Source organism: Ovis aries, chromosome 14 (assembly GCF_016772045.2).
Source record: "Ovis aries strain OAR_USU_Benz2616 breed Rambouillet chromosome 14, ARS-UI_Ramb_v3.0, whole genome shotgun sequence".
NCBI classification, from domain to species: Eukaryota; Metazoa; Chordata; class Mammalia; order Artiodactyla; family Bovidae; genus Ovis; species Ovis aries.
The window spans coordinates 54,833,004-54,853,060 of record NC_056067.1 but is presented as its reverse complement, the minus strand read 5'-3'; the positions used below and the strand labels follow the sequence as shown (position 1 = coordinate 54,853,060).

At 57.2% G+C, this 20,057-nt stretch overlaps 2 protein-coding genes across 3 annotated transcripts in view; one reads left to right on the top strand and one right to left on the bottom strand.

Moving 5' to 3' along the window:
* Nucleotides 1-13,774, bottom strand: part of GRIN2D (glutamate ionotropic receptor NMDA type subunit 2D) — a 38,673-nt gene extending 24,899 nt beyond the window's left edge. The window contains exons 1-4 of one of the 2 annotated variants that reach the window (XM_060398727.1): nucleotides 10,325-13,774; nucleotides 9,220-9,495; nucleotides 5,480-5,970; nucleotides 1,420-2,039 (exon numbers count right to left, since the gene is read on the bottom strand). In XM_060398727.1, the coding sequence (XP_060254710.1) occupies nucleotides 1,420-2,039; nucleotides 5,480-5,944 (1,085 nt within the window). In that variant the 5' untranslated portion in view covers nucleotides 5,945-5,970; nucleotides 9,220-9,495; nucleotides 10,325-13,774. Of the gene's footprint in view, nucleotides 1-1,419; nucleotides 2,040-5,479; nucleotides 5,971-9,219; nucleotides 9,496-10,324 lie in introns of those variants that run through there. The other variant, XM_042232266.2, reaches the window with a different exon arrangement.
* On the top strand, nucleotides 12,162-19,842 carry KDELR1 (KDEL endoplasmic reticulum protein retention receptor 1). The gene is made up of 5 exons (XM_004015350.6): nucleotides 12,162-12,444; nucleotides 13,090-13,190; nucleotides 13,499-13,657; nucleotides 17,788-18,040; nucleotides 19,060-19,842. Exons 1-5 carry the CDS (start codon nucleotides 12,354-12,356, stop codon nucleotides 19,092-19,094), a joined length of 639 nt encoding a protein of 212 aa, XP_004015399.2. The 5' UTR covers nucleotides 12,162-12,353; the 3' UTR covers nucleotides 19,095-19,842.
* Nucleotides 19,843-20,057: the final 215 nt, after the last annotated feature.

Below are 20,057 nucleotides of genomic sequence, written 5' to 3'. Positions count from 1 at the left end.
GTAGTGTGTCAGTTGGGTACACCCCTGTCCAGCTAGAATCAACATTCCCCATATTCTCTGACATTCCTTGCAGCTAACCCAGGCCATGGGCAGGTGATATTCAAACTCTAACAATCAGTGTGGCACAGACACTAGCCAATCAGAATCGGTATCTAGCCAATCTGCATGGATGTGGCTACAAACTACCAGGAATTCAAGCCCCTGCCAAATGACTATGTTCTCACGAATGGGATGTAAGACTCATCCCTTCTGCCTCACTAGCCGAAAGGAAATGGTGTGTTCTCCACTTCCTCTCTTTCCCCCTTCTCATGAGCTAGAATTCAGACATGCCCTTTGACCCAGCTTCCACCTTATGGAAAGATGGCAGAGCAACAAGGTGGGAGGGTCCTGGGGCCCTTGAATGACCACGTGGAACGATGGAGTCTCCTGATAACCTGGACCATGGATTTCTGGTAGTGAGAGACCTCTCTACCTTGTTGGAGACATCGCATTGTTGGGTCTTTTTGGTTACTGAAGTTCAGCTCCTACGCTAACTACGGTGGTGGTGGTGGTTTAGTCACTAAATCACGTCTGACTCTTTGGGACCTATTTATGACCCTTGCCAGGCTCCTCTGTCCATGGGATTTCCCAGGCAAGAATACTGGAGTGGTTGCCATTTCCTACTCCAGGGGACCTTCCCGACCCAGGGATTGAGCCTGCAGCTCCTGCATTGCAGGTGGATTCTTTACCGCTGAGCCACCAAGGAAGCCCCCCAATTAGATATTTCACCGAACCTAACATGCTATCACGGAGAAGGCAACAGCACCCCACTCCAGTACTCTTGCCTGGTAGATCCCATGGACGGAGGAGCCTGGTGGGCTGCAGTCCATGGGGTCGCTAAGAGTCGGACACGACTGAGCGACTTCACTTTCACTCTTCACTTTCATGCACTGGAGAAGGAAATGGCAACCCACTCCAGTGTTCTTGCCTGGAGAATCCCAGGGACGGGGGAACCTGATGGGCTGCCGTCTATGGGGTCGCACAGAGTCGGACACAACTGAAGCAACTTAGCAGCAGCAGCAGCAACATGCTATCAACTAGAAGATGTATCGCTATTTTTACAACCATGAAGGGGAAAAAAAAGTGCTGCCCATGAAATCATGATAAGCGATGACTGTAAGACATGTCTTGATTTCAAAGACATTAAAACTGCAAAAACGCACATGCTAAAATCATGAAATACAGTAATCTTCTCCCGGTATCTCAGGTGTCTTTGTCCAAATCACTTGACTGAATCCCAGAAAGGAGAGCCAATTTCACTTATTTTACAGAGAAGATTGAAGTTCTGAGAGGCAAGGTGACCCATTTGAGGTCACCAAGCACCCCAGGTGATCTGGCTCAGGAGTCCTCCCACGGCCCTCCCAGCCCAGCCCTGCTCACCTGTGTAGACTCTCCCCTCGATGGGTGCGGTTCTGGGCACGACAGTCGTGGCCAAGTTCAGGCAGGAAGCCATAGTCACGCAGCAAGGCCTGGGCACCTCTGGCCACAACGGCCACACCAGCTGCCACACGCCGGGCCAAGTCATCCCGCCAGCCTGCCGAGCGCACTGCAAACAGCCCAGCAGGCAGTGGGGCGCCTCCTGGCAGAAGAGGCGGCTCCCCGGGGGCGCCTGAGCCCCCGCCTCCAGCCAGTTGGGGCCCCACCATAAACCAGACGTAGCCAGGCCCAGTGAGGCCAGCCTCCTCAGCTGCCCGGAACACGGGCTCGGCCTCCTCACGGGCACAGAAGAGCAGGCGGATCTGGGCGCTGACACTGCGGAGCTGGGCGCCCAGCACAGCCTCGCCAGCCCCAGGGTCCAGTGTCAATGCCCCACGGTGCTCCCAGCCCACCAGGCTGCCATCAGTGAGCACCTCGATGTAGGACAGGAAGGCCCGGTGGCCGGGGGCACGCGTGGTCACGGCTACAAAGGACGTCCAGTCGTATTCCTCCAGCACCTCGAAGATGACCTGAAGCTGCTGCTCTGTGGACGAGCCCAGCTGCAGAAAGGTGGAACCTTTCTCCTGCAGGGGAGAAGGAGGATGTCAGTCCTCCCCCATGTGGAGATCTCAGCTCCTAGCTGCTGACCTTCAGCAGCCAGCTAGGGGCTCACAGCTCCCAGGGATCCAGAGGGGGCCTCATCTCCCAACAATGGATAAGGGCATCACAGCTCTCAACATCTAGCTGTTTGCCAAACCCATCTCCTTTCCTTGCTTGGGGCACAGAGCTAGACTTGGGTTAGGTTTAGCCTCTGGACTGAGTTCTAGGCTCATCCATGAAAACCTCTCCGCCTATGCACCTTACTTTTCCCTGTCCGAGGGCAGATGCAGAGGCTCCTGAGGAGGAATCTAGGGGATTACAAAGCCACAGCATGGAGGAAACTGAGTCCCTGAGTCAGAGCTTGGAGGAGAGCCAACTCCAATCAGGAACACCTGTTTGGATTTTATATAAGTGAGGAACAACCTTCTATTGAGTTAAGCCACTAAGTGGGGGTTTATCTGTTACAGCAGCTAACATAACCCTAGTGAACACAGGCAGCAACCCAGGAAAGAACTACAGTTCCCAGCATCCACTGAGAGGGACTACATCTCCCAACAGGCCATGAGGATGCTGAAGGTAGTCTCTCCCAAATGGGAGAAGCTTTGCTGAGTAGGCTTGCCCTTCTCCGCTTTTTTTCCTACCTTCCTGTCCCCTCCTTCTCTGTTTCCTTTGCCAGACTCTCTTCCTCCGTCAGAATTCTAAACATAGGAGTGCCCTCATCTCCTCTTTCCTTCTCTGTCCTCTCTTCCTGGTGATCTCATCCAAACCCATGGGTTTAAATATTGTCTCCTGTGGTCTCCAGTATGGTAGCTGCTAGCCACCCATGACTATTCAAATTAAATCAAAGTTAAATAAAATTTAGTTCTTTGGTTATACTAACCACACGTCAAGTGCTCAACAGCTCACATGGCTAGTGGCTATCATATTTGACAGAGTAGATGAAGACCACTTTCATCATTTCGGCAGAAAATCCTGTTGGACAGCCCTTGGGCCCACATCCAGGCCATCTCCAAGTCTTCTCAGTTCTCTGTTCAAAACATGACCCCAGCTGTTCATTCTTCACTATGGCCCTATCATGACCCTCATTGCTTCCCCTTTCTTGCCTAAACGACAACAGCTTCCTAACCCATCTCTGCTTCCTTTCTCGAAACTTTCATTCTCCAGACAGCAGCCAGAGTGATCTTTTCAAAATATTAGTTGGATCGCCTCCCTTCTTGGTTGAAAACCTTCCAAAAATTCTATGTCAGAGTCAAAGCCAAAGTCCTCTCTGTGGCCCATAAGGCCACACATGACCTGGTCCCTGTGGCCTCTTTGACCTCATGTCCCGCCAGCCCCACTTCTGCTCTTCCTCAAACACCTCAGGTTCCTTCTAGACTCAAGGGCTTTGCCCTTCACTGTCACCTTTCTCAGGGACAGCCCCCAGCTCCTTCCCCTCCTCCGCCCTCAGGTCCAGCTCAGTTTTACCTCCTCGGGGAAGCCTCCCCTGACCACTATCCACGGCCTTGGTCATTACCTCCTCCAGGACAGATTTCACTATCTGTCATTTGTTTTGTCTGTCTCCTCATTAGAAATGCAAGCTTCATAAGAGCAGAGACGGTGTCTTTTTTTTTTTTTTTTTAACCTTCCCTAACTGTATTCCCCAGAACCTGAAACAGCCCTGGCACAGAATCAGTCCTCAATAAATCTTCCAGTAATGCAATGAGACGAGCAAGTGGACTTTCTCCCTAGGCATATGCCTGTGGTTAAATGCGAGCGGGTTACGGCACTTGTCCTGAGGGTATGAGGTTTCCCAGAATGCTATGAGACCCTGTGAGGCCCTCATGCTTGGCAGCTGAATGTGTAGTCAGGTGACCACGTTCCCAGCATTCAGTGGGGGCACAGATAGAGCTGTGAGGACCATGCTAAGACACTAAAAGGACTGCATTTCCCAGAAGGCAATGGGTATGCACTCAAGGGGCCACAGTGCCCAGCAGACAATGAAATGGAGGGGCACACACTTCTCAGCCGCCATGGAGGCAGGAGGGACCACATCTCTCCGTATCCCAAGGAGGCGTCAGGCAGGAAGTAGTAAGTTCACCTCGCAGGTGATCTGCCTACAGATCTCTGGACAACCCCATGCCAAAGAGAAGAAGAAAGTTGGACAGAGGTCTTTCCCACAGTGCTCGAGACAGAAGAAAACTACGAGTCCCGGCATGCAATAGAGATCTAGTCACAAAGCCGCTGGGCCCTCACAGCAGAGAATTGGTGGAGACTTAGGCTCCACCCACTCAGGTGGCCCCATCCTCAGGCGATACCCGCTTCTCTGTTACACTGGCTCCACCCCTGAATAGGCCCCGCCTCTTCTCAGACGCCTCCTCTAAACTGATCTGGTTCTTCTCAGTCCGCACACCAGGCTTGTTCAAATCCTGCCCTTCCCTACTAGAAATCCACTCCAGCTGACCCCTCTTGTGCCCTCGGGAGGCAGGCCTCTCTCCATGCCACAGCCAGCTAGCTCCAGCCTCTGCCCCTGCCTTCCCTGCAGGCTCCTGGCTTTGACCTCTCAATGGCTGAGCCTGCCTCTAAGAGGGAGGCCTTCATCTTTCCAGGCCCACTCTCTGGATTCTCGCTTTCCACGCCTTCCAGTTGGGTACCTCCCCTGCCCAAATCCCACCCCCAGACCGTCTTCCTCTCTAGACTCTGCCCCTTTAGTACCGCCTCCCCCATCACCAGCTAGCCTCGCCCCTTCCTTGACTCACCTCTTCCTTGACTGGCCTTCCCCCACTTTCTAGCTGCAAGGCTACCCCTCTCTCTCACTCACTAAGGATGCCTCCCTTTCTCATGCTCTTCCTTCCACCAGATGATTCGGTCCTTCTACATTGACCTCTAGACCTCACGCTCAGCCGGCCGGGCCCCTCCCTGTCCCTCAGTACTTAATAATCCTTTTTCCTGGTCACCGTCTCTGACTTTCTGGCTCCTGCTTACTCTCTAGCCTTCAGCCCTTTTTGAGCCCCATTCCTTTTCACTTGACACCCCGTCGCTGATCCCAGAGCCCACCCCTCACTCAGATCTTGCCATCGCAGGCATGCCCCCTCTGGCACCCACCCAGTCCTCGCCCCTCGCTGGCCGGCCTCGCCTCTTTCTCGGATCCCACCCCCTCCCGATTCACCGCTCCCGCAGCCTCTCAACTCTTCCCATAGCCTGCTCACCTCAGACCCTGTTTCTAGATGATTCCCCGGCACACTCTGTACCTCCTATAGATCACGTCCCTCCAAGTCAGCCCCGCCCGTTACCTAGACCTGACCTTTACGTCCGTCCTCACTGTATCCCCGAGGCTGACCCTCAGGACTGGCCACGCCCCTTACCACCCCGCCCACCCACGGCCGGCCCAGGCCCCGCCCACGGGTCGCCCCCCGTCCCCCGAGCCCCGCCCACGGGTCGCGCGCACCTTGGGCGTGAGCACGAGCGCCGCGCCGCCGTGCACGGCCACGATGGGCAGCGAGGTCTGCGCCGACAGGAAGTCAAGGATGGGCGCGACGGCGGGCGCGCGCGAGTCGTCCTCGAAGACGACGCCGTGCACGCGCAGCCCCGACAGCAGGTCGCAGAGTTGCAGCACGAGGCTGCGTGGATCCGAGCCGTTGAGCACCAGCGCCACCGGCCTCACGTCCAGGCCCGGGCTGCGCACGGCCGCCGCTACGGCCGGGCCCAGGCGCGCCGCCTCTGTCGCGTACGCGGGCCCCGAGAACACGAGCGCCACGTTGAGCGGTCGCGCCCCGCCGGGGCCCCCGCCAGGCCCGCCGGCCCCGCCCGGCCCCGGCACCTCCTCCGGGAACGGGCTGGCACAGGCCAGCGCCAGCAGCAGCAACATCTTAGCGGGGCCCCGAGGGCCGCGGGGGCCACCGGCGCCGCGCATCGCCTGCGGGCCCTGCCGGGCGGCCTCTGAGCGCGAGGGCGCCCGGGGAGGGACACGGAGGAGGGAGGGGGGGCGCAGAGATGGGGCGGCGGACACGCGAAGCAGAGAGAGGGACAGGAATGAGAGACAAGAGGTAGAACGACAGAGACAAGGAGAGATACACGGTGAAGGGGAGATGCGAGGAAGGAGAGATGCGGAGGTAGGAGAAAGGTTGGATGGAGTAATAGCGGGAGAGACACAGGGAAATACGGAGGCAAAGGGAAAGATACAGAAGCGAAGGGAGAAACAGGGAGAATGGGTAATGGGGCCACAAAAGATACAGAAGTGGGGAGAAGAGAGAGACAAGGAAGGACAATGAGACAGGCCAGATGGAAAAGAGACCCGCAGAGACCAGATCGGAACAGGAGCAGAGAGAGAGAGGCCCAGGAAGATAGGAAGACATGAAAACACCCACAGAGAGATGGTCAGGGAGAGAGAGTTGATGGAGTGGAGGAAAGAGATGGAAGAAACAGACAGGGACAGATAGGCTCAGAGTAACACAGCGAGAGATAAGACGGAGTGACAGAAATAGGGAGGGAATGAGAGAGGCGGGAGAGATGCAGAGATAGACGAAGGAAGGTGGGAGAGAGGAGAGAAACCCGAAAGTTGGACCGAGAGAGGAAGGTGGAAAGAAACCCCAGGAAGATGGAGACAGAGACCCCACAGCCACCACAAGACACGCACCCACAAGAGACGGAGAAACAGGCAGAATTAGAGATTGAAGAGGCAGGCAGAGCAGACAGAAAACACAGGAAGACAGAAATAGCGAGGCAAGGCAGAGATCAAGACCCCCACCAGGGAGGTGCCCAGCACAGACATGAAAGGAAGGCCGGGAAGGCGAGTGGCAGGAGGGATCAAAAATAAAAGGAAGAAAAAGTGAGGGGAACAAAAAAAAAGAGAGAAAGGGAAAAGGGGTCAGGTGTGTGGGGGGAGAGAGAGAGAAAAAAAAAAAATTAGTGGGCCATCCTGCAGGGAGCAAATGCCTCTGTGACTGTACCCCTCCCCTGGAACACAAACCCCCCAACCCATCTTTGTCCCCTTACTCCTACCCCCGTCCCTCCACTCTCAATAAGAGGTAGAAAGAGTCACAGTCCAGACTGGGCTCTGGGGTTAGGGGGAGCACAGCTGCGGAGAGCTGGGAAGGGTGGGGGTCCCTGGCTCCCAGCCCAGAGCAATTTGGTAAATGAGAAGCAATACAGCATCTCTTCCTATGTTCCCTGTTGAATACTAGCTGCCTGGGGTGGTTGGGCTGGGAGCCCAGACTCCTGGCTCCTGGGTCTTGAGGATGGAGGACCCTGGGGGCCTGGACCCCTGCTTCCCAGAGAGGGACTGGAGCCTGCAGAAGGGGCTTCTGGAAAGGGGTGAGGGTCCAGACAAGGAAGGGCTTGCTCTTAACTGTCAATCAGCCTCCTGTCCGGTTGCCATGGTAGCGCAGAGCCTCCATCCACCCTACAGCCAGCCAGGGGTAGGGGAAAGGCCCACACCCCTTTGCCTGCCTAGAGGCCTCACTCCCTACCCCCCTACCCCCAGGCCTTCCCAGGGACCCTGGGGCACTGTCTCCCGAGGGGTGGGGGTGGGGGCTCCTAGCATGCTTCAATCCTGGCTCCCCCTCGCCCCTCCTCTCCTCTGCCCTTCCCCAAGCAGCTGGTTCAATCAGTGCTCAGAATAGCCCCCCTCTGCCCCAAAATAACCCACAGCTGTGGCCTGGCACTCCCCCCTCCCCAGGATAACACTGGCTCTCCCCTCCCTTCCTGGTGGCTGCTCACCCCTCAGCCTCTTCTCTGCCTCTCTCAGACTCACCCCTGCCTGGCCTCTGGCCTTGGGGATTCTGGGGTCCTGCTCCCTGGCTGAAGCCCAAGAGGGTAGCTCCTGCCCCACCCTTCTCAAGAGGCTGGATGCCCAGTTCTCTCTGGTGAGGGATTCGAGAGGACAGTCTCCCACCCCTCCAGGGATGGATAGAGAGGTGGCAGCCCCAGCCGCTGGGGCAGTCTGGCGTTCCAACCCCGAAACCTGCACCCTCAGGGATCACATTGTTCAGGCCTCCAATCACCACCTCCTCGTGAGTCTCAGTCCCCACTTCCATCCGCACAGGGCCAAAGAGTCCAGAACCTCATACCCTGCCCCGTCAAGGGCCCAGGACACTGCGCCCCCAGCCCCCTCTTCCCTCAGACACAGAAGCCCCATCCTCCCAATTTCTCCCATCAACTCCGGAATCCTGACTCTCGGGCCCCTTCTTTCCCCCAGACCCACCGGGGACTGTGGGTGCTCAGCTCCATCCTTTCCCAGGACCCAGGAGTGCCGGCTCTCTCCTGCCCCCAGACTCAGGAATCCAGGGGCCCAGCCTCCTTTACACCCAGGACCCAGGAATCCAGGCCCATAGCCCTCTCCTCCCTTAAGGACCCCTTGTGGTCTCCCACCCCATTTGTCCAGTATCCTCGGCAACCCCTGCCCCAGCTCCAGCCTCTCCGAGTCGCCCCACTCAGGTCCTGTGCACAGTACAGTCTGTCCCCCAGCTGAGGAGGAGGAGGGTGCCAGAGATTCCTGGGGTGTCCCTGTCTCCATCACTCCCCCCGGATCCATCACAGAAGAGATGAGAGGCCACTTCAATACACAGCCCGCGTTCCCCACCCCCCCCACAGTTCGCGTCGTGCTGCGGACGGCTCCCGCCCCCCCACTCCAACCCCATTCTTTCCCCACCCTAATCCTGGTGCTTGGAAGAGGCTAGAAGGGTATTCCAGAACCTTGAGGAAGGGATGGGAGCTTGGGGCGAGGGGTGCCAAGGCCTGGATACTCTCAAGGTCCTTGGCAGGGGTATTAATAGCCGACTGGCAGCTGAGGAGGGAGGGGAGATGGAGCTGGAGAGAGAGAAGCGGACCAGCCGAGGAGGGAGGCTGATGCGGGCAGTGGGAGGGGGACGGCTCAGAGAGGGAAGGTGAGAGGGAGAGATGGGGGACAGAGAGACGGGGCGTCAGGTGTATGGGGCTGGGGAGAAGGATCAAAGTGTCAGCAATGGAGGGGTTAGGAGATCTGGGGTGCAGAGACCTGGGGAAAGGGCTCAGCAAGGGAGAAGGAGATAGGGGGCAAAGATTTCCCCCAGAGACCCCTGTCCACCATTCCAGCCCTCTCCCTCCAACTGAGGCCCCTTGCCAACTTTCTCTGTCCTAGATCTGGAGCGGGGCGGCGGGGGGGCAGTCCACGTTCCCACCCCCTCCCCTGCAGCCCTACCCCAGCCTTACCTTTTCATGACCCTGTTCTGGGGGGTGTTGCAGGGGTGCCAGGAACGGAACCGGAGTCCAGCGACCCGAAGATTCGGCCGGGGGCTCAGGGAGCCGCGGGGTGTGTGTGTGGGGGGGCCAGGCCCTGGGGCGGCGGCGGCGGTGGCGGCAGCCGGGACCTCCTGCCCGGCCCTGGCTCCCTGGCTCCGGCTCTCTCTTCCTCAGTCCGTCCTGCCCTGTCTGTCCCCAAGGTTGAGGCCACCCCGGCTAGGCGAGGACGCGGCTACACATGTTGCGCTGGAAGTTGGGCCCCGGACATTGCGGAGGCTGTCGGGGTGTCCTCTCGCCGCTCCGACCCCGTGGGGATCCCCCCTCCGCCCACCTGGGGTGCCCCCCTCTGCCGCTTCAGCCCCGGCTCCTCCCCCCCGTCCATGTGTCCGGTCCCGCCTCTCTCTGTCTCATTCGCAAACCCCCACTCTGTGCCCTCAGTGCCCCCCCCAAGTCTGTGTCTGTCTGTCTGTCTGTCTGGGTCACCTCTGAAGCCGGTGGCTGGTGTGTGTGTTTGCGTAAGGGGCAGGCGGGAGACAGCCTGTCTGGGCGACTGCTTGCCCCTTCCTGCTTGGCCACCTCCCACCTCCAGGCACCCCCCCACGTCCCCACTCTCAAATACAGGCAGACACACACATATACACACTCATACACGCACCACCTCACTTCCCTGGGATTCCCCTAAACACCCCCAGAGCTTGAGGAGGGAGACACACACACACACACACACACACACACACACACACACACACACACACACACTGGAGGGTCTGATGGGCCAGGCTGCTGTTGCTGTCAGCGGCTGTTCAGACAGACAGGAGGACACAGGCAACCAGACGCCCGGCCGGACGCAGGCAGGAGGCGCAGAGCCCAGGTACACACCATGCATCCGGGTTTGGGGGAGGCTCGGAGGGAGGAACCTGGGGGGCCCGAGACACCCAGGCAGGTGGCTCGGGGTCGAGACAGACAGACAGACCCCTCCCTCCCTCCTGCCCGCCCGCAGCCGCCGCCGCAGCCCTTACAGACACACCCCCCCCCTCCAGCCCAGCCCCAGACACCCGCACACACAGATCCTCACCGGGCAGATGGCAGACGCACGAGAGACCCCTGGGGGCCAGGCGGACCCACCCAGGCCGACACCCCCGAGCCGGGCACCGGTGGCCAGGGAGGCTGCAGGCGGGCGGAGGGCGGTGGCGGCGGCCAGGGCTTGGAGGAGCCGGAGCGGGAGGGACTCGCACACTCGCTCTGTTCTCACACACTCACACACACACACACACACACACACACACACACACACACACTCACTCGGGATAGGATTAACATTCAGTCCTCGTCCGCCCCTGCCGGGAGACCCACAGCCCCCCTCTTGGGCTCCCTCGGGACCCCTCCTCCTGTCATGGCTGGGGGAGGGGGCCGGCCCCCTCCCCAGCTCCCAGCCTCTGCCTTCCCCCTGGGACCAGAGAGTGAGGGGCTGCAAATAAATCTGGAGAGAGGGGAAGGGGCTGGCGAGGGGGGAATGTCGGGGACTCAGGACCCAGACCTGCGCTCCAGGGCCCAGGGGCTGCCCGCCCTCTGCTCCCTCCCCACGCTGAGGTTTGTGAAGCAGGAGGCCATCCCCAGACTTGAGTCTGTCACGCTAGGACCCATCTTTTGGCTTCGATTATCCTGGGAGGCCAGGCCTGCAAGAAGGACTCCCTCATGAAGCCAGGAATCCAGGCCCCCAGGCCACTCTTCTCTCAGCCCACCTCCTTCCTCAGTTTCAGGAGTCCAAGGCCCTGTCTCCCTTCTCCGCCTGGGACCCAGTAACCAGAGCCCCCTCCTCTAGGCCTGAGTCCCTTTTAGACCCTCAGACAAACTGACTCCTTAGCACAAACCACCCTCAGGGCCCCACGCGTCCAAGACTCATGGATGTCACCCTTAAGCACCCTATCCATCCTGCAATCTGAGGAAACTGACGCCGCTGTACCCCTTCTGTTATTGACAGACCCTGACATCCATCTATCACCCATGGTTATTCAGACATCCAGGAAGAAATCACCATGTCCCCCCTCCTAGACGCAGCCTGTTTCCCCTCAAGAGCAGTTGCCCAGCTCCTGCCCCTCCTGATAGAGAGGGAGGCTAGGCCCCATGCGTCTATAAAGGGGTGGGGTGGAGTGTGGCACAGGACACCTGGGCTCCCGAGAGTGTCTCTGTGTGCCTCTGAGGGGGCAGTTCCGGGATGGGTGGGTGGGGGTGGCCAGAGCCAGGGCTTCCAGCTACCAACTCCAGGGTCACGGAGAGCAGGAGTGAAGGGCTCATATTTCTGAAAAAGAAGAGACTGGGCGCCTGAATTTGTGGGTCCCAGAGGGAGGAAGGGATTGTGCATCTCGATTTCTGGGTCTATGATACTTGGGACACAAAATTGTCGGGTGGGACCCTAAGTCCCAGAGAAGCGGGGACTGAGCTCTTCTTGGGTCAGGGAGAGGAAGGGCTGGCGGCTGGACTCCTGAGCCCAAGGGAGGAGGACACTGAGGTCCTGGACTCCTGAGTCTGTTGGAGGAGGGGCTGGAGGCGGCTTTCTCTTCTCTCGGATGAATTGGAGCTGGAGGTCCCTGAAAAGCCAGCCTCTGGGTCTTTGTGTACGATCCTGAAAGCTCAGAGACCTGTCTCCCGAATCGCTGTCAAGGGCAGAATCTATGCGGCTGGGCTGCCACCTTTACAGAGGCGCAGACTGCCTTGGGGAACAGGCGCCCGGATTTGGGAGTTGCGGGTCTCGGCGACGCCGCAAGTTCCTAGGAGGCGGCCTTGGTGGGGAACATTCGGCAGCCGGCTCTGCAAGTGCGGAGAAGCGGGGGTAGGGGGCGCCAGAGAGCCGGGGCTCCGCCCCCGGGGGCGGAGCCTTCCGCCGGACTCCTCCCCCTCCCGCCCTCCTCCCTCTTCCTAGCTCCTGCTCCGCCACCAGCTCCGGCCTCGGCGCCCCCTCCCAGAGCCCCCTCCCCGGAGCGGAGCCCACCCGAGGGCACCTCTCCCGCCCCCCGACAGCCCAGCCGCCCGGACAGAACAGCAGCCCCGGGGGGCAGCCCCCCTCCAGCCTCCCTCCAGCCCAGCTCTGCCAGGTCCCCCCAACCATGAATCTCTTCCGATTCTTGGGAGACCTCTCCCACCTCCTAGCCATCATCTTGCTACTGCTCAAAATCTGGAAGTCCCGCTCGTGTGCCGGTGAGACACCCACGGGGGCCGGAGGAAGGGGGAGAGTGCGGGGGACACCCCAGGACTCGGGGAGAGGGTTTGGAGGCATAGGGGGACGGGTCCCCTTTCCCGTCCCTGCTTGCTGGGGGTCCCCCTTCCAGGTCCGGGGTCACCAGGGGGTCAGCTCCTTTCCGCAAATCGGGGATGCATCCAGTTTCGTGGGGGTGGCTCCAGGCACCGAGTTCAGCCTTCCCCACGGCCCCCATCAGGGTGGCCTCAGAGTTGCTGGGGCTGGGAACAGGGAGCTGTGGCAGGCAGGGAGGTGGCTGGAAGTTGGTGACGTGGACTGTAGCGGCCAGGAAGGGAGCCGGAGGCAGGCGACCTGTTCTGGAGGCCAGAGGTCAAGGGGGGGTCCTCCTGAGGCCCCACCTTGGATCCGGACTGCAGGAGGACCCTGAGGGTGTTGGGGGTGGCCGTGAGGCCTAGCCCGGGACACAGCCTCGGGCTGGAGTAGCTTTGGGGCCGGGCTGCCCCCTGGCTGTGGGCCGTGGGAAAGAGCCCTGCTCCGGCCGCTGGCTGGGGAGGCCTCCGGGGACAGCTGCCCTCCAGAGCCGCCTCCAGGATTGTTCCAGGCCTTGGCCCCTGGTGTATTGACCCTGCCTCTCGGCACCACAGGGATTTCAGGCAAGAGCCAGGTCCTGTTTGCTGTGGTGTTCACTGCCCGCTACCTGGACCTCTTCACCAACTATATCTCACTCTACAACACGTGCATGAAGGTAAAGGCCTCCTGAGGGGGAGCCACCAGGAGGGTCGGGAGAGGAGGGAACGTGGGTCCCAGGCTTCAGGGAGGAGGGGGCTAGGGGTCCAGACTGCTGAATCTAAGGGGGGCGGTGACAGTGACTGGGACTCCTGGGTCTGAGGGGCTGGAGGCCAGGACTCCTAGTCTGAAGGAGGAGGGGCTGGGGGCTGGACCCCTGGGTCTGAGGGGGGAGGGGCTGGGGGTCCCGACTCCTTAGTCTAAGGAGGCTGGGGGCTGGGGCCCTGTGCCTGGAGCTGAAGCTTCCTCCTCATCCTCACCCGACAGGTGGTCTACATCGCCTGCTCTTTCACCACAGTCTGGATGATTTACAGCAAGTTCAAAGCCACTTACGACGGGAACCATGACACGTTCCGAGTGGAGTTCCTCGTCATTCCCACGGCCATCCTGGCGTTCTTGGTCAACCATGACTTTACCCCTCTGGAGGTAGGCCACCTGCGGGTCCTGGTAGTGGTGTAGTGGGGTGGGCTGCGGGAGAATGGCTGTGGACGGTGGGCCCAGTCAGACGCTTCCCTTCTGCAGGGTTTGCTCAGACTTCCTCCTTTTAGGAAATAACGTTCAAAACAGGGGCCCTGGAGTCAGATGACAGCAATGTCACGGCAGCAGCACTCACCAAGTAGCAGACGCTGCTCTGAGCGTGTCACACGTGTCATCGCATTACTTTTCACAGCAGCCCTATTTTATAGATAGTTAACTGAGGCTTGGGGAGTCAAAATGACTCTTCCAAAATTACTGGCCTAATGAATAGTTCAGGAATTGGGAACGGGGGCTCTAGGGGGCTAGGCTACTTGGATTTGAATCTGTTACTTTCTATTAGCATGACCTTGGAACTTGACTTTTTTTGCCTCAGTTTCCCTATCTGTAAAGTCAAGATTAGGTCGCTGTGAGGATTTCCTGAGACTAGCCAGCATCGCTTACACAGCGACTTTAGAACCAGAGAGCCAGGATTTGAAGCCCAGGGCTTCCCTGGGGGCTCAGATGGTAAAGAAGCTGCCTGCATTGCGGGACACCAGGGTTTGATCCCTGGGTAGGGAAGATCCCCTGGAAGAGGAAATGGCAACCCACTCCAGTGTTCTTGCCTGGGAAATCCCATGGACAGAGGAGCCAGGTGGGCTACAATCCACGAGGTTGCAAATGCTTACACATGACTGAGTGACTAACACTTTAGAAGCTGTGGGGCTTTGGGCAAGTCATGTAATTTCTCTATGTCTGAGTTTTCTTATCTGTAAAATGGGGACAGTTCCTGCTTCATAGGTTCTAACTCGGGACTGATATTGATAAAGCACAGTGTCTGGCCGTAGGTAGGAAGTGCTGCCCATGACTGTTGCAGTGCTTTGGCTTTCTACTCCTAAAGGCTAGCTGTCGTGGTTTTTATTGCCTGGTATTTTGGTAGGAGCTATACAGTTTCCTGGGAGTAATTTTGAGAGGGAATCAAATTCAAAGCAGTCTTTCCTCCCCCAGTACCACTCACTCCTGCTTGTAAGACGCTGGCCCTGGAACTTCCCTGGTGGTCCAGTGGTTAAGACTGGTGGTTAAGACTCTGCACTTCCAAGGCAGGGGCCGCGGATTTGATCCCTGGTTGGAAAACTAAGATTCCCGCAAGCCGCCCCTGCTGTGCTGATGTTTTCAACAGAAACTATAATTCAGGAGTTTTCCTGAGATGTCTCACTTGACAGTTTTGGCTACAGATTCCAAATCTATTTCTAAAAGCATCCTGCAGTCTTGAAAAATCTGATTGAGGGGTAACTTTGGCCCAAGTGCCCCAGAAATGTCAGAAGGAGGAAACCCAAAGCTTAGTTGCAGGGTCTGGACTTGGCAAACTTCTGATCACCATCATCTTGCATGGAGCACTCACTGAGCTGGACCCATTTTACAGGCAGGGAAACTGAGGCTGGAGGAAGGCAGTGGGGCTTGCTTTAGGTAGAAGAAGCTGGACCAGGATCTAGGCTTCTTGATTCCAGGTTGGGTGGTTTGGTTGAGTGGTTCCCTCATTCAGAAGGAGGTCACTTATGCAAAGTACTGGCATCAAATCTATGTCTGACTCTGCACAAATCCATCATCATCCCATCTGATCCCTTCACCACCTGAGGAAGCAGACCTCGTCATCCCTCTTTCTTTTAGGACTAAGGTGAGGCTCCCAGCTGGCAGTAGTGGTAAATAACCTGTTTGCCAATGCAGGAGATGCAGGTTCGATCCCTGGGTCGGGAAGATCCCTGGAGGAGGGAATGGCAACCCATTCCAGTATTCTTGCCTGGAGAATCCCATGGACAGAGGAGCCTGGCCAGCTACAGTCCATAGGGGCGCACAGAGTCGGACACGATTGAAGCAACTTAGCATGCAAGGTGAGGCTCAGAGGTGAGACCTCACAGAATTTGAACCGAGGTTCACCTGCTTTCAAAACCCATACTTTGTTAGTCTCTTAGTCGTGTCCAACTCTTTGCAGTCCCATGGACTATACCTGCCAGACTTCTCTGTCCATGGGATTCTTCAGGCAAGAATACTGGAGTGGGTTGCTATTCCCTTCTCCAAGGGATCTTCCTGACACAGGGATCAAACCCTGGTCTCCTGCATTACAGGCAGATTCTTTATCGTCAGAGCCACCAGAGAAATTCTAAAACCCCATGCTACCTCCAATTTAAAAAAAAACAAAAAACCCTTGCTAGCATTGGGTGCACGCTGAAAAACTTTTTTAATCATAGAAGGAAAGGATTCCTTAAAAATTCAGATGTCATGAATAAATCAAGTAAAAATACAACAGACCTTTTCTCTCTTTTTTTGTCATGATTCTATTCCCCAAGGCTAGGAATTGGGTATATATCCATTTAATGGATATGTTTCCTGAGAGCCTCAAGTAACCTGATTTACTGAGAACCTTGCTGGTGGATTCTGAGTGATTATGGGAACAAGCCCTGAAGTCTAGTTGCCAGGATAGGAATCTGTTTCTACCCACATCTCAGTTGTGTGGCCTTGGACAAGTTACTGATCCCATGGGCCTCAGTCTTCTCATTTGTATAAGGGGGATAACAATAGGTCTTAGCTCATAGGGTTAAGGCATAAGCCAGTTAGTAGCTGTAAGGTAGATAAAGCAGTGTCTTGAACGTAGTAATTGCTATATAAATGTCACTTCTTAGAAATACATCCTGTTGGTCACCACTTTGCTCCCACAAACCAAAACCACCCAGGAGGAATCACACCTGCCAGCTGGTGGTGTTGTCTGACTGGAGGTTTCAGTGAATTGACATCTCACAAGTCACCCCAGGTGGGGCTTTGAGGGAACTGGGGACTGAAAAGGGGCCAGCAGCTGTCTTCCCTCTCTTGGTCTCCCTCCTACGATGTCCTGTCTTGCTTGCAAATGATGATGGTCAGTGCTCCCTGAATGGTGGCCCATGACAAGCACTTGGGGACCTCGCTCCCATTCTCTCGTGCATTCATCCAGGCATGGAGTAGGTTCCAGGCACTATGCCAGGGGCTGGACCCATAGAGTGCCCAAGGTGTAGGCTCCTGGGCCTCACGGAGCTCACAGTCCGGTCAGAGCTGCCAAGAGGAAGACAAGACAGGGGCTGTGACAGTCCTGGGGGGAGGACGGTCAGGGAGGACCTCGCTGATGAGCTGAGGTTGGAAAGAGGTAGAAGAGGCAGGATGTGACTGTCTCGGGGGAGAGCTGCAGGAACAGCAAGTGCAAAGGTCCTGGGGCAGGAAGGAGGCTGGTATGTTGGAGAACAGACAAGGCCTGGGTAGTCCGTCGTAGCCTGGAGGGACTAGGAGATGAAGCTGGATCAAGGAGAGCCTTGAAGGTTAGGAACTTAGAGCCAAGGTTAGAAACTTGGGTTTTATTCTGGATGCGATAAGAAGTAGCTACTGGAGAGTTTTGACCCAGAGAGTGACACGGTCTGATTTATGTGTCTCAAGCTTGCACATTGAACGTTGCCCCTACCAGGGCAGGAAAATCACCCCCACTTTAGAGAGACGGAGGTGGGGGCTCTAAGAATCTGGGTCTCTTGCCCAAGGTCTCGTAGAAGGGAAGTCTCAGAGCCAAGATCCCAACCTGGTCCTCCCTTGGGAGAGGCGTAATTGCCAAGTGCTCCGAATACCAGCTCTGAACTCTTCGTTCGAATCCCAGCTCTGCCACTTTCTAGCAATGTGATCCTGGGCATATCTCTTACTGTCCCTGAGCCTCAGTTGCCTCATCTGTAGAAGGGAATGCTGGGGATTTCCTGGTGGTCCAGTGGTGAGGACTCAGCACTTTCACTGTCAAGGCCCAGGTTCAGGCTCCGGTCGGGGGAACTAAGGTCCTGCAAGCCATGTGACTCGGCGGAAAAATAAAGCGGGGGAGAATGCTAATAATTTTACCTCTCTCGTGGGTTATTGTGGGGATCGACAGAATACGTGTGGGCTGGGCAGAGTGGTTGCTGGCACACGGTGAGTGCCCGGCAGGCATCGTTATCCGCTCTCCCGCATCACTGTGCCTCCAGCCAACACGCCCCGTGTCCTCCCCCTTCTCTTCCGCCCTGTTACCTCCCGCCCTCTGCCGCCAACTCCCCGGCACCCCCTGGTAGATCCTCTGGACCTTCTCCATCTACCTGGAGTCGGTGGCCATCCTGCCGCAGCTGTTCATGGTGAGCAAGACGGGCGAGGCGGAGACCATCACGAGCCACTACCTGTTTGCGCTGGGCGTCTACCGCACGCTCTATCTCTTCAACTGGATCTGGCGCTACCACTTCGAGGGCTTCTTCGACCTCATCGCCATCGTGGCAGGCCTGGTCCAGACGGTCCTCTACTGCGACTTCTTCTACCTCTACATCACCAAAGGTAGCTGGCGCGGAGGCGGTGGGGGAGCGAGCCTGCGCCTCCTGCAGCTCCTGCCCTCCCTCCCCTGGGGCCCTGGCTCCATCTCCTCTGCCCTGTATCCCCTGAAGGAAGACAGAACAAAGGGAGGGGCAGTGGTGGCCTCTGACTTTTCTTCTCTTGGGATTTGTCCTAAGCCCTTTCTCCTGCCCTGAGCTTCCAGATCCACAGTCTCTCAGTCTCACACCTGTTAACAGATCTGAAACCAGCAGCCCCAGTAGCGCTCAGGGAAGGGCGGGCGTCTTCTCTGCTGATTGATCTCTGTCCTCACTCTCAGGGACTCAGGCCCACCAGGATTCATTCATTCATTCATTCAGTCAGTCAGTCAACCAACGAATTTAGGGAACACTTTCTATGTCCGTGGTCAGGGCTAGGCTCTGAGATACTACCACAGGGGAAGAGATGGATGAAGCCCTCCCCTCCTTTTTTGTATTATAGTCTGTGTGTGGAGGAGGGTGGGAGGAGGGTGTGGGATGAATGAACAGGAGAAATGACTGCAAACGGTGAGAAGGGGAGAGATGGAAAGGAACCAGGGAGGTGGTGGTGGAGAGTGAGGGGTTGCCGTACATGGGGGTGGCGGTTGGGGGAGGCCTCTTAGAGATGATAATTAAAAGCTAGGTCCCGAGTCAGTTAGCAGGAAGGAAGAGGAGACTGGAGGGCAGAGGCCTGGAGGCAGCATAGGATTCCCGGCAGGGAGGGCAGAAGGCGGGGGTGGTTTCGGCCACTGCCCATCAGAGATCCAAGGCCTCCAGGCCCAGGAGTCCTTCCAGGATGGAAGAATAGCCAGTGTTAGGAGAAATGGGTCCATGGATCAGTCCCTCAGCCTCAACCCTCAGTAATTCGGGTTGATCCCCTGCTGTGGCTAATCCAGACTCTGGAGGCTGCCCTGCCAGCCCAGCGTCCAGCCCCTGGTGTGGGCGTGGGAGGCTGTCCGCGCTTTGGGGGCCCCATGGTCACGTCCTCCCCCGCCCCTCTCTTCACAGTCCTAAAGGGGAAGAAGCTGAGTTTGCCGGCGTAGCCCCGGTCCGTCTCTGTCTCCAGGACAGCGGCTGCGAGAGGCAGTGGAAGGCGACGGGAGATGAAGAGCCTTCCGGTCCAGGGGTGACTTTTTTAAGAACCCACCTCTCCTGGCTCCCCAGCTCCACGGCTGCTGGGTTTCAAGGGGGCGGTGGAGGACCCAGGTGTTGGGGGAGCTCAGGACCTGGGCTGTTTGTAGTTTTTTGCCTTTTAGAGAAGAAAAAAAAAATCTTTCCACTATTTAGTTTTTGATTCTGATGACTCCTTTCTTTTCTTACTCTCCGGCTCCGATTTTTATAAACTGTTTTAAAGTGTCCTGTGGGGCGAGGCAGGGTTGGAGATCTTTCCCCTCCCCTGAGCCCCTTGGCTTCCTTCTGGATCCCACCACCCCACCTTCCACCCCACCTCCAGCCCCACTGGTCGCCAAACACTAACTCTGCCAATACCCGCCTGACACCTGCCTGCCTGCCGGACCTCTGACCGTAGCCATGAACACATACCCCCATCCACCCCCTGCCCCCCAAACTTTTGCACTGGGGAGAGGGAGGAGGGGAGGAAGTTCTCCCCTGATTTTTCATAGTAATTTTTTCCAGAATTTGGATTTTTTGGTCTTTTTTTTTTTTTTTTTGACAATTTAGGGGGGCGTGGGAAAGGGGTTGGCCCGAGGGGTCACATTTTTGTACAGAACTGAAGGTTGATTCTTTGTTCTCCTGAAATAAACTGAGGAAAATAATGCCTCTCTTTTGCTACTCCTTGCCCTCTTTCTGGTGTTTGTGGGGGTACCCCTGACCCCGGCCCCTCTCTCTCTGCTTCTGCTTTATCCTGACCACTGTTGGCAGGAGACCCAGGCCTGAGAGGAGCAGGAAGATAAGAAACTGGGCTCCCTGAGACTAGCTGCACCCTGACCACCAGGGAAGAGGTTTTGGAGGAAGAAAAGATCTCGAAGATTCTTCTTGTCTTGGCA